The 11,725-nt window shown below is 45.0% G+C and overlaps 1 protein-coding gene across 1 annotated transcript; it reads right to left on the bottom strand.

The window, feature by feature from the left end:
• Positions 1–586: 586 nt before the first annotated feature.
• cfap91 (cilia and flagella associated protein 91) lies at positions 587–9,267 on the bottom strand. The gene is made up of 17 exons (XM_055871729.1): positions 9,051–9,267; positions 8,869–8,945; positions 8,331–8,488; positions 6,906–6,989; positions 6,448–6,504; positions 6,166–6,350; positions 5,807–5,984; positions 5,505–5,662; positions 4,122–4,304; positions 3,772–3,905; positions 3,506–3,619; positions 3,312–3,383; positions 3,046–3,192; positions 2,743–2,964; positions 2,494–2,642; positions 1,140–1,231; positions 587–941 (listed from the first exon to the last, which is right to left on the bottom strand). The coding sequence occupies exons 1-17, from the start codon at positions 9,136–9,138 to the stop codon at positions 697–699; spliced, it is 2,343 nt and encodes a 780-aa protein (XP_055727704.1). The 5' UTR covers positions 9,139–9,267; the 3' UTR covers positions 587–696.
• Positions 9,268–11,725: the final 2,458 nt, after the last annotated feature.

Raw genomic sequence — 11,725 nt, 5'->3', positions numbered from 1 at the left:
TTCTGTCTATAACGTGAGCTGCTCAGTATGTGTTGATAGTCCTTTCTACCTAACTTTAGCCATCAAGAACTACAACATTTCTGCTACTTTTCTCAACAACATTGATGCCCTGAATTTAGCAGGTGCTATCGACAGATCAGTTGGAGAAAGTGATGGGCTACTTTCTGCACACGCCATGGTCAGTGTGAACCAGAGTGACTTGACACAATGCTGTCCAAACAAGATGTGGCTACAAACAAAACGGAGTTAAACGGTTCCAGTTTTTTGGTCTTGATTTACGGCTAGGCATAAGCTTAAGGGTAAGGTTAGGTTTAGGTTTCACATTTTAAGAAGATAAATTGTAGAAATAGGTGGGGTTTATGACAACCACAGCCTCCCCCACACTATACTCATGGGACGACATGTTTTGTAGACAGTAGCCTGTAGTAAGAGCCTTTAGTAACATGACCCATACAATACATATATTTGATCTAGTCAACTTCTGACCCAATGACCCATGAAAAAATATCTTAGACTCAGCTTTTTCAAAATTCTTATCAACTCACTTTATCAAGCACAGCACGTAAGAACAAGCCAAACACAATGATAATGAAATACAGTTTTATTTTATCAAAAGCATGACACTGAACTCTTTGGAGATGCATTGCTTGAAGAAACACTAAGTGTTTTCTCTACTGTTGAGAAATGAATCTATTCTCAGATGGTTCTTTTCTGCTGTGCCTCTCCCACCTCCCTGCGTTCCTCCTCTCCCCTACCTGCTCCCTCCAGCTCCTGCTCCACATGGATTAGCATCTCCTCCAGGAGCTGGCTGGAGGCCCTGTCCGAGGGCGAGGGGGGGCGCTGGGCCCCAGGGGAGCCAGGAGGAGGGGCCACGGAGCTCTCTTCATCCCCGTGGATGATCTGGTGAGCCGCCTGGAGGTGCCTGCGCTGGCTCTGACGCACTGGAGGAAGGAAGGGGAGGGAGAGAGAGAGAAAGAGAGAGAGGAAAGGAAGGAGAGACAGAGAGAAAGGTAGATGAAGAGATAGAGAGAAAGACAGAAGAGACTAAATGATTATTATGTATTTATTATTGTGTTACTACGCTATCATGTATTATCAGCATGTGATGGTACTGGGTGCTTTGGGAATAAACGGCCTACCTCTGTCTCTGACGTTGATCTTCTGCACCTCAGGGATCAGGAAGCTGTACACCAGCTCTGCTACGATCTCCTCTGACTGCAGGCTGCTCCGACTACACACACAAGGGGACAGCTTTTACATTGTGCAATACAAAGATACAGAGATACAGTGTGTATGGATGGTATGTTAGATGGCGTGTGTGTCAGGGTTTCAGATAGGAAAATGTGGCGCCGGACAATTGAGAAATCTGCTGGACCCATATGCAGTGGGTGCATAACCTGATTAGGGTGTCCACCCACAGCGCTCAGAATGACAGAAATCACATTTAGATGATAGTAATTCATATTAACAGAACATGCAAGTCGAGGATGCAACAATGTGCGTCCTTCTCACTGAATTCTGACGTGCACTTTGAAGATGTTAGAATAACTGTCCACATTTGCTTTTCCTCATCAACAAGACCAGTAACCAACAGCAACATCACCAGCCTGTCAATCTAATATCCCCAGAGTTGAAAGGTTTACATATTCTATTGGTCAGCTTGTGGAGAAAGAAATAGCCTATTCAAACAGACTACAATAAAAAGCAATGAGCCTAATGCAACAGATGAGAATGTTTAGCTTAAAATGTTGATCAACTATTATTTCTTCATATTATAAGCGATGTGCACAAGGCAGTAGGCTACGTGTGAATGTTCATTCCATAATGCAATTAGCTGGAAAACACTGTTGTCTAAAGAGCACCGCACATGCGAGTTGTTTCATGTGACAGAGATGAAAATATCCGTTAGAAATGTAGAAAGAGAGATCTAACAGGCTACTTTGAAGCAAGGTAAGACATGCCTCATAATATCTATTAAAATGTTCAGGTTTCAAACAATTAAGTACATTTCCAAAGTGCATAGTCTACTGCCTCCAGCTCACTGCAAGGTGGTGTGTGAAGCGCTGATGAGGCTTGTCTTCCGTTGTCATTTGAGATGCTGACACAGCAGCTCTCGTGCTGTCTGACAGATTTTCAGCTCAAAGGCTCTGTATCTGTACGCTGTATTCGTATGATAAATAAGATACACAACAAATATACTGTAAATACTGCCTATACACGCCAATTTAATTCCACTAAATTACGCAAATTGACCTATAGACCGCTAAGTATGACCAGTCAAATGTATTTACATTGACTGGTATTTCCATCAATGAATAGGCTAAAAAGCATTATATCACAAAGGTATTTTTTATTATTCTTCTGGACAATTGGATAGGGGCAATTTTAGTTATCAGCTTTTCTATGTTTTTATAGGCCAAAAGCCAGCTATTACCGGCTAACGGAAACCCTGGTGTGTGTGTGTGTGTGTGTGTGTGTGTGTGTGTGTCGTACGTCTCCTCCATGGCGTAGGCGATGTTGTTGACCTCCTCTGCCACTCTGCGTATCTCCTGTCTGGCCTGTTGGTCTGCTGTCTGGTCCAGAGTCCCCAGGATGATGTCCTCTAGGTACAGATCTACTGTCTCCTGATGAACCCTCATCACCTACAGGACAGTACAGGCATTACACACACACACACGACAGACACACGGGCGTGCGCATGCAGGCAGACAGACACATACACGCAGACAGACAGACAGACACCTGTTTGAAGATCTCATCCTCCTCTCTACGTCTCCTCTCTTCCATCTGTCTCCGCCCACTCTCCTCGGCCTCTCGGAGGCGCCTGTCTCTCTCGGCCAATAAGGTGAAGGCATGGATCCTGCGTTCCTCCTGTAGGCGAATCAGCTCCTTCGATAGGAAGTCCAGCATGTCCACAAGCTCCGCCCCTGCCACACCTGCATGGTAACCCTCCACTAAGGATGCCTGGGACAGAAAGATGGGAGAGTGAGGGATGGGGGAGGAAGAGGTGTCTGTACCTGTCTGTGTGTGTGTTTTCTCTCTCACCTTGTGTGTGTGTTGCTCTCTCTGTCTCTGCAGAGCCAGTGTGTGCTGTGTGTCTGCTCTCTGGAGCTCCTGCTCCTCTCTCTGCAGGGCATGAGTGGTTCTCAGCTCCTGGATCAGCTCTAGACGCTTCTCCTTCCCCTCAAACATCTGACACACACACATACAGATAGACAGCAGCGCACAGAGATGGCATCCCATAACATCAGACACACACAGAGAAAGGTTGGTTTATCATAGAGCTTATCATTCTCTTCATAAAAACACACCTGGTTCTGAATGCTTCTTCCCCTCAGCAGCTTCTGCAAGTAGATGACAGCCAACTCTCTCTCCTCGTCCCCCTGGAAAAACACCAGAATGACAGGGTGAAGAGAGAATGAAGAGATGTGCTACAGACCACATAGTGAGTGAGGGGGGATAGTGTACATCTCCAGACGGTGTGTTGAGACAGACTGTACTGTACCTCAGGGGGCTCGTCCACCACTGGGGTCTGTGGTCGAGGAACAGATTTCTCTGTCTTAAAGAGGAAGCGCAGGGTCTTCTTCTCCTCTACACGAGTCTTCTCCTCCTTCAGAGCCTGCAAATAGAGGGACAAAAATAGTATTATACATCTTTTGAGAGTGTGTGTGTGTGTGTGTGTGTGTGTGTGTGTGTGTGTGTGTGTGTGTGTGTGTGTGTGTGTGTGTGTGTGTGTGTGTGTGTGTGTGTGTGTGTGTTTGTGTTTGTGACCTGGTGTGTCTTCATGAGCTCCATCTCTCTGCGTGCAGAGCGTTTGACGAAGCCCTTGCTGACTTTGGGTACGGGGGCTTTGATACATGGCTCTGTCACTGAGACCGGAAGTCCCGCCTCCAGCTCCAGGAGACCTGTGATTGACAGATAGGAAGAGAGCTCACTACCTTCTATCTTAGCCATTTTGATGATCTGGCATTATTAAAACACCATCACGTTGAGATTCAGGGCCTGTATTCATTTTTCTCAGAGTAGGATTGCTGACCTAAGATCAGGTCCCCCATGTCCATGTAATCTTATTCATAATGATCTTGAAATATCAAACGGATCCTAGATCAGCACACTCAAACCTTCGTAGGTATCAAGGTAGCGGCTCTTGACCATGTTGCATTGGGAGTGGCGGTCAGGGAACAGGCCGATGCGGGACAGAGGGGCGTACGTCTGAGATGAGTAGTTGGAGTAGTCCTTGATGATGTCACGGCGCTTTAGCTTTCCCTCCACATTCTTTCTTTTTGCCGTCAGCTTCCTCATTGCTGAGAGAGGAGAGAGAGGGAGGGAAAAGAGAGAGAGAAAGGGGGAAGGAGAGAGGGAGAAAGAGTGGAATAGAAGGAGAACGATAGAGAGACAGTTAATCTTTAAGCCCTACTGTTCTCATCGTATTAAATCAAAGTTAAAGGGAAGGTTAGAGGCGTTTGAACACTTATCAGAGTATATCACAGTGATTTATGACATGCTAAATGTAAATATACGCAGATTTTCTATGCATCATTGCCTTAGACAAAAGTCAGACATTGGGTGTTCCTCAAAATGCATTCTACCGTCCTCCGGGCACACAAATTGGACCAAGAGAGGGTTGGAATATGAGTCCAAATCAAAGTATGCTAAACGGAGCAGGGAGGGCACTTCTCGAATGCGTACTCCGTTTGTACATATTTTTAAGCATGCAACGATGCAGGCTTCAAAGGAAAGTATACAAAGAAATATGACACAACCACGTAAAAAATTACGCAAAATGTATTGACAACACTGGTAGCCATTATTTGAGCTGAAGCGAGAGAAAATACACTTCAACTTCAGAATGAAATGTTGCCTATTCACATCTCATATGTTGCCTGACTACAATATTTTATCTTGATATGTTAATAAATACATGCTGTGTTAATTTTGGCATGTTAACCTGCCTACGTACCGTAGATCGCAAACCCATAATAAGTCAATAGGGCTAACTGGCTAGCTACTACTCTTTGAGTATATCTTGTTTTGTCTCCATTGCCATTGTCCTAGCTGGAAGACGGTTAAGTGAATGAGTAAGTCCCAAGTCCATATTAAGTCAATAGGGCTAACTGGATAGCTAGCTAGCCACGAAGAATTGGTAGCTACCCACATAACATTAGTTTTAGGTTCTTTTTGCCTGTTTAACTAGCTGGCTAGCTAGATTATTACGATGTACATATCTAGCTGATAATTACGAAGTAAAACGTTTGCTTTGTGTATATCTTGCTTTGTCTATTGTTGCCATTGTCGTGGCTGGAAGAAAGTTCAGTGAATGGGGAGGTGCAGCGTGAGTTAATACAGTAGGGGGAGTGTGTGTGCTCCTCAAATGTAATGTTTTATACATTCTCCACACTCATCCTCACAAGAAGTACTCAAAAGAAAGTCATCGGAGAATGCACTAGGAGCACGAGAGTGTGGAGCACGGTAGAATGCATATTGAGAAACACCCATTGTCTTACAGACGATGTAGTCATTGCGTATCTTGCTCAGCTTGCTCTCCTTGTCTCTCTGGTGCTGGGAGTACTTGAGGTCCAGCCTGTCCACCGTGGCCTCTTGCTGAACCTCCTCCCTCTGCCTCAGTAGACCCATCAGCAGGGCCAGACGAGCCTCCTGCAGCCTGGGGTAGAATGACAGTGGGGCAAGGGGAGGGAGAGCAGGGATGGGTGGACGAGGGCAGGAGGGAAAGAATAAAAAAAAGATGGTAGAGTAGTTGAAGCTGCTTGTGTGGTGCACTCCTTCCTTTATTCTCTCGTTCCCTCACTTCTGGATCTCGTCCTCCCTGAAGGCCCACTCCTTCCTCTCCATCTCATCCATCATCCTCTTCCTCTTGTCCAGTTGACTCAGGTCGTTCATGGGGGGCAGAGTGGCCTCCCATGCCCGCTTCACCCTGGTTCGCTCAATCATCTCCACCTCCGCCAGTCCCGCCGGAAGACCACGACCTGTCGGGGTAGAGGGAGAGAGATAGGGTCAGAGGAGTCAAGGTGATGAGGCTAGGGTAAAGGGAGTTGTGTAGTGTTGGAACATGTGTGAGGATGGGTCAGAATGGCCTGTCCTGCAGTATAAGTATTGTAGAGGTGCAACAGGAGGTGAAGCGGTAGGGTCTCTGAAGCTCGTATGTACCCCATGTCAGTGTGGCCAGTGTCAACAGCTCTGGGGGGGCCGTCCCGGGCCGTACCACGTATTCGGGGGTGTAGGGGTCCGTCTGGGCCTCACTGTCCCTGTAGTCAGTCTGCACTCCCATGGTGCGCTGGAATGGAGTGGGCAGCTGCTCACTACCCCCCTCCACTGTAGAGTATGGGTTAGCTCTGAGTGGAGGGAGGAAGGGAGAGAGAGTGATAGAGAAGCGAGGGGTTCCTAATATGTTTACAGCATTTTTCAGGGGACTTTGGCAGCATGACTTACTTGGGCAATGCAAAGACCACATCGGGGGGAACCTGCTGTGCAAAGGGGATCAGGGGGCTGAGGGAGGGAAAGGAATACAAAAAACATAATCAGAAACAATCAATGTTTTACTTTACTATGGGATAAGGCTTCAACACTACACACTCAAACAGAGTCAAATCCACCTGAACTGATACAAAAATCATAACTACTGGTTTTAATTGGTTCTATTTTTTACAGAGAAAGATAACACGTTGGTCTGCTAACATTCTATCCAGTGACCATGCCGTTGGTGCTACAGTGAGGATAATGACGGTTGTGTGATTTGACTCTCATGATACAAATGACCTCTGATGCTGTCATGACTTGATGCCTGAGTCTTCCTTCAGGCCCTGGTGTCCTCTCTGACACCATTCATTCTTTAACTCTTGATCCCACAATGTCCTGCTGCCGCATTACGGGTATGTGCTCTCTCTCACCACTTGAAAAACTTCCAACGATCAATGCCTGAAACGCTGCTGTCTTTGTGCCCTCTGACCTGAAACTGAGCACCAGGAATGACCCTAACAAAGAACAAAAAGACAAACATGTGCCTTAATTATCAAGTAAATCAAGTATATGAAATACAGTACATTACCAAAAGTATGTGGACACCTGCTCTTAAACATCTAATTAAAAAATCATGGGCATTAATATGGAGTTGATCCCTTCTTTGCTGCTATAACAGATGTTGGAACATTGCTGCAGTGACTTGCTTTCATTCAGCCACGAGAGCATTAGTGAGGTCGGGTACTGATGTTGGGCGATTAGGCCTGGCTCGCAGTCGGCATTCCAATTCATCCCAAAGGTGTTTGATGGGGTTGAGGTCAGAGCTCTGTGCAGGCCAGTCAAGTTCTTCCACACCGATCTCAACAAACCATTTCTGTACGGACCATGCTTTTTGCACGGGGGCATTGTCATGCTGAAACAGGAAAGAGCCTTCCCCAAACTGTTGCCGCAAAGTTGGAAGCACAGAATTGTCTAGAATATCATTGTATGCTGCAATGTTCAGGTTTCCCTTCACTGGAACTAAGGTGCCTAGCCCAAACCATGAAAAACAGCCCGCAACCATTATTAGTCCTCCACCAACTTTACAGTTGCCACTATGCATTGGGGCAGGTAGCGTTCTCCTGGCATCCGCCAAACCCAGATTCGTCTGTTGGACTGCCAGATGGTGAAGCGTGATTCATCACTCCAGAGAATGCGTTTCTACTGCTCCATAGTCCAACGGCAGCAAGATTTACACCACTACAGCTGATGCTTGGCATTGTGTATGGTGACCTTAGGCTTGTGTGCGGCTGCTCGGCCATGGAAACCTATTTCATGAAGCTCCCGACGAAAAGTTATTGTGCTGACGTTGCTTCCAGAGGCAGTTTGGAACTCGGTAGTGAGTGTTGCAGCCGAGGCGATTTTACGCGCTACTCGCTTCAGTACTCGGCAGTCCCATTCTGTGAGTTTGTGTGACCTACCACTTTGCGGCTGAGCTGTTGTTGTTCCTACACGTTTACAATTCACAATAACAACACTTACAGTTGACCGGGGCAGCTCTAGCAGGGCAGAAATTTCACGAACAGACTTTTTGGAAAGGTGGCATCCTATGACGGTGCCACGTTAAAAGTCACTGAGCTCTTCAGTAAGGCCATTCTACTGCCAATGTTTGTCTATGGAGATCGCATGGCTGTGTGCTCAATTTTATACACCTGTCAGCAACGGGTGTGGCTGAAATAGCCGAATCCACTAATATGAAGGGGTGTCCACATACATTTGTATATTTGGTGTATGAATTTAACTTGAATCTATCTACTTCAGTATCCAAATATGTATTTACTGTAGGGATAGCATGTGTGTGTCTGTGTGTGTGTTACCTTGCCAGCTGCTGAACTGCCTCTCTGCGCTGCTCTGTGTACCCTCGCCAGCGGCGGTCAATAAAAGTGGGCACAGGGTCAGTGGTGTCCAGACGCAAGGTGTAACGAGGGTGGTGAGGTAGGTGACTGAACATGGACCCATACTCTGGAACCTTCCTCTGAGCAGGGGGACATGGAGAGAGGTCTTTCACAGGGTTAGGGCTGTTACGGTGACCGTATTTGGGTTACAGGGTTACTGTCAAATTAATAATAATTACAGGGTTAATAATATTAACATTATTTCACCAGGTGTGAATTGAATTTATTTTCAAAATAAATCCTTGCAGTTATGCACGATATGAAAAACTGTCATGGGAACCAGAGGTCAGGAAAAGTCCTATTAGGTATTGCATTAGAGTCATGGACACATGTGACATTACTGACGAATGAAGAGAGCGATAAGCATTGATTGTGAATCTGTAATCACATGAAAGGTCATTTGAAAGTAAGGGTTTAGGTCGAGGTTGCTATGCTAGCTAGCTAACGTTGATTAACTTACCACCCGGTCCACGGATGCATGTGCTTTGAAGCTGGCCCTTGCATGGTCCATTTCCCCGGACACAGTATATACGGGGTCTGTAATGCAACATCCACAACAAAAACAGTTCATGTTCGGTTGCAAACTGTCTAGATAATTATTGCAAACCAGCTAACTTACCTAGCTAACGTTAGCTAACTCACCATATAGATAGTCGTGTACCCGCTGTTGTGTAAAACCTTTGTTGGTTTCATTTTGCTTATTAAATGTTCGAGTTACTGATATACTCATTTTTGCACCGGTTTAAAACCACTTCATCAACAAACAAAAAAATAGTAAGAGGATAGATAGAAAGCTATCAAGCAAAGTAGCTAGCTACTATAGGCAGCTGTCAAACTTCAAGATCTGAGCCACATCGTAACCATGGAGATTGTAAACTGCCCTTCCTCGAGACGCTAATCATTTTTGCCAGCTTGGGGGCAGTATTACACATAATTGCAGGCTTGTGTTTTGGCCACCATTTCATCACTCTTGGTTAATTATCTTAATTTAAAATCAGATGCGGGGGAATTGTATATATTTTTTAAATTATATTATATTATTGAATAGGCTTTTCTTCGAACTTTCATTCCTGTACATCTGATGTCAGAAGTTGTATTTGTGTATTTGGGTCAGTGATGCCTTTGTCTTTCCCACAGTTTGGCTAAAGTAATCAGGAAAGAAAAGCTGTCAGTGCAAAGAAAAAGGAGGCAGAGTGGCAACCAAATGGAAAACATGACTAATTAGGGTTTATGCATCTCTGCAACACCACATATGGCCTTTGTGGCTCATGTGTTTGAAAAGAACACACACAACCACCTACTCACCCACCCACACAGACACACCATATGTTCTACTATCCTTCTGGGGACCTACAATTGATTTCTACTTACAACTCTTACCCCAATTCTAACCCTAAGCCTAAACCTAACCCCTAAGCTTAAAAAAGCTTGTGGGGGTGTGGGAAATGTCCCCACGAAGGAACATTTTCAACGTTTTACTATCCTTGTGGGGACTTTTGGGAATTTCTGGTACGAGGATAGTAATACAAGCCGACACACACACACACACACACACACACATTTTTCCACTAACACTTTACCAACAAACGCTATGCAATTACTGTAAATGACAACACATAGCGGTGATCGCAATCAAGGACATCAGGGTAGAATTAGCATAGCCTGTCCACAAGGCCGCGGTCGGATGTCATCGTTTTGACAGTTTGCTCCGTCTTATTTTCTTTTTCAGAAGTTATAGGTGCTTGTGATAGCTAATTTCAGTCCACCGTTTATGTTAGCTCCTTGGGGACTCTCCCCATGTCCATGCAGTTGTATTGTCGCTATGGCTTTTGTGATTGTCACGGCAGACTCCACTCAAGACATTGTGTCAGTTCTGGGAATGGACTGTGACTCTGCCTAACTGACAGGAAACTGCCAAGCTCTATCAGAGAAGAGCAGAGAGCATCCACACACACGCATGCACACATGTACCCAAATGAATGCGAGCAGTGATCATCGTTAATGAGAATGTGTTTACAGCACTGTTAGGTCCAGACTGATCTATACAGGACCAGTCTCAACACAGACTTGAAACCCTAAAAGAGAACTGAGCGTCAATACATACGAAAAATGATGTTTGAAACCTGCTGATTCTAAGACATTGGTTTGAAAAGTGGTCAGCAAGAACAAAAATGACAGCCAAGTTTACTCTAATGAAATTAATATCTTCATCTGGTTCGGTTGGTCAATTCCTGTATGCATAGAGGATCAAACGATACCAAAAGTACAGCCATGGAAATGGCTTAGGAGTATATAGTAATGGTCTGATGTGTTGGTGGGTATGTGTGCGGTCTACTACAGAAACATTTCCACAGGCCAAATTACATTGAACAGTTCAGCCACAACAACATTAACACCACAAAATCAAACCACAAGGTCAGGAGAGTCATCTCTGTAATCACATGGACACACACCAACCGGACAAACAGTTTATGTGAGTGAATGACGTGTGTGTCTGTGTGTGTGTGTGTGTGTGTGTGTGTGTGTGTGCCATGAGTCAATCAGAGGAAGCTGGGGGAGGAGCTATAGGAGGACGGGTTCAATGTAATGGCTGGAATGGAATCGATGGAACGGAGCCCAACATGTGGTTTCCATATGTCCGATGTGTTTGATACCGTCCCATTAATTCCATTCCAGCCAATACAATGAGCCAGTCCTCCAATAGCTCCTCCCACCAGTATCCTCTGGAGTCAATATACCATATAACACAATACATTACATGGAATTGTAGTGATATCAGTGTAAGGATAATGCCTGTATTGTTTTGATTTGATATGCCTATCTAATTTATTTTCAAGCTACTGTACTGCAGATAATAGCCTTCAACATCACTAAGACTATGCACAGCAAATTCTTGTGTAAAAAAAATTATAAGTGTGTTAGACAGAGTATTAAATCAACACTGAAAGTGTTGAGTCTGTGGACCCACACCGGAACATTCAACTAACACACTGCTTAGTCGCAGAGCTCTCCAACCCTGTTCCTGGAGAGCTAACATCCTGTACATTTTCACTCCAACCCTAATCTAGCACACCTTATTCTAATACTTAGCTGCCTATAAGACAGACTATAGAACAGCAGTCTTTGAAGATGTCAGAGGATTCACCAGCAATTTTAGTGGACACAGACTGTCCACTATCTGAAGCTCTTTTCCATCACACCTTGATCACACCGCTACTTTTTAAACCTGGTCGTGAGACTTCTCAATTTCAGGGCAATGGCAACATACTATAACCAAACACAGGGAACCAATTATTTAACATTGTGTCAGTATAAAG

This window comes from Salvelinus fontinalis, chromosome 19 (assembly GCF_029448725.1).
Source record: "Salvelinus fontinalis isolate EN_2023a chromosome 19, ASM2944872v1, whole genome shotgun sequence".
Taxonomy (NCBI): Eukaryota; Metazoa; Chordata; class Actinopteri; order Salmoniformes; family Salmonidae; genus Salvelinus; species Salvelinus fontinalis.
The sequence above is the reverse complement of the archived record's forward strand: the minus strand, read 5'-3'. Positions and strand labels throughout refer to the sequence as shown.

What these genes read in the sequence shown, in the direction of transcription:
- cfap91 (XM_055871729.1), bottom strand. Translation starts at nt 9,138, where the DNA reads ATGAGTATATCAGTAACTCGAACATTTAATAAGCAAAATGAAACCAAC. An exon ending in GCAGTTCAGCAGCTGGCAAG is followed by an intron (nt 6,990 to 8,330) that starts GTAACACACACA and finishes GTTCTTTGTTAG; the next exon opens with GGTCATTCCTGGTGCTCAGT. An exon ending in AGCTCATGAAGACACACCAG is followed by an intron (nt 3,620 to 3,771) that starts GTCACAAACACA and finishes CTCTATTTGCAG; the next exon opens with GCTCTGAAGGAGGAGAAGAC.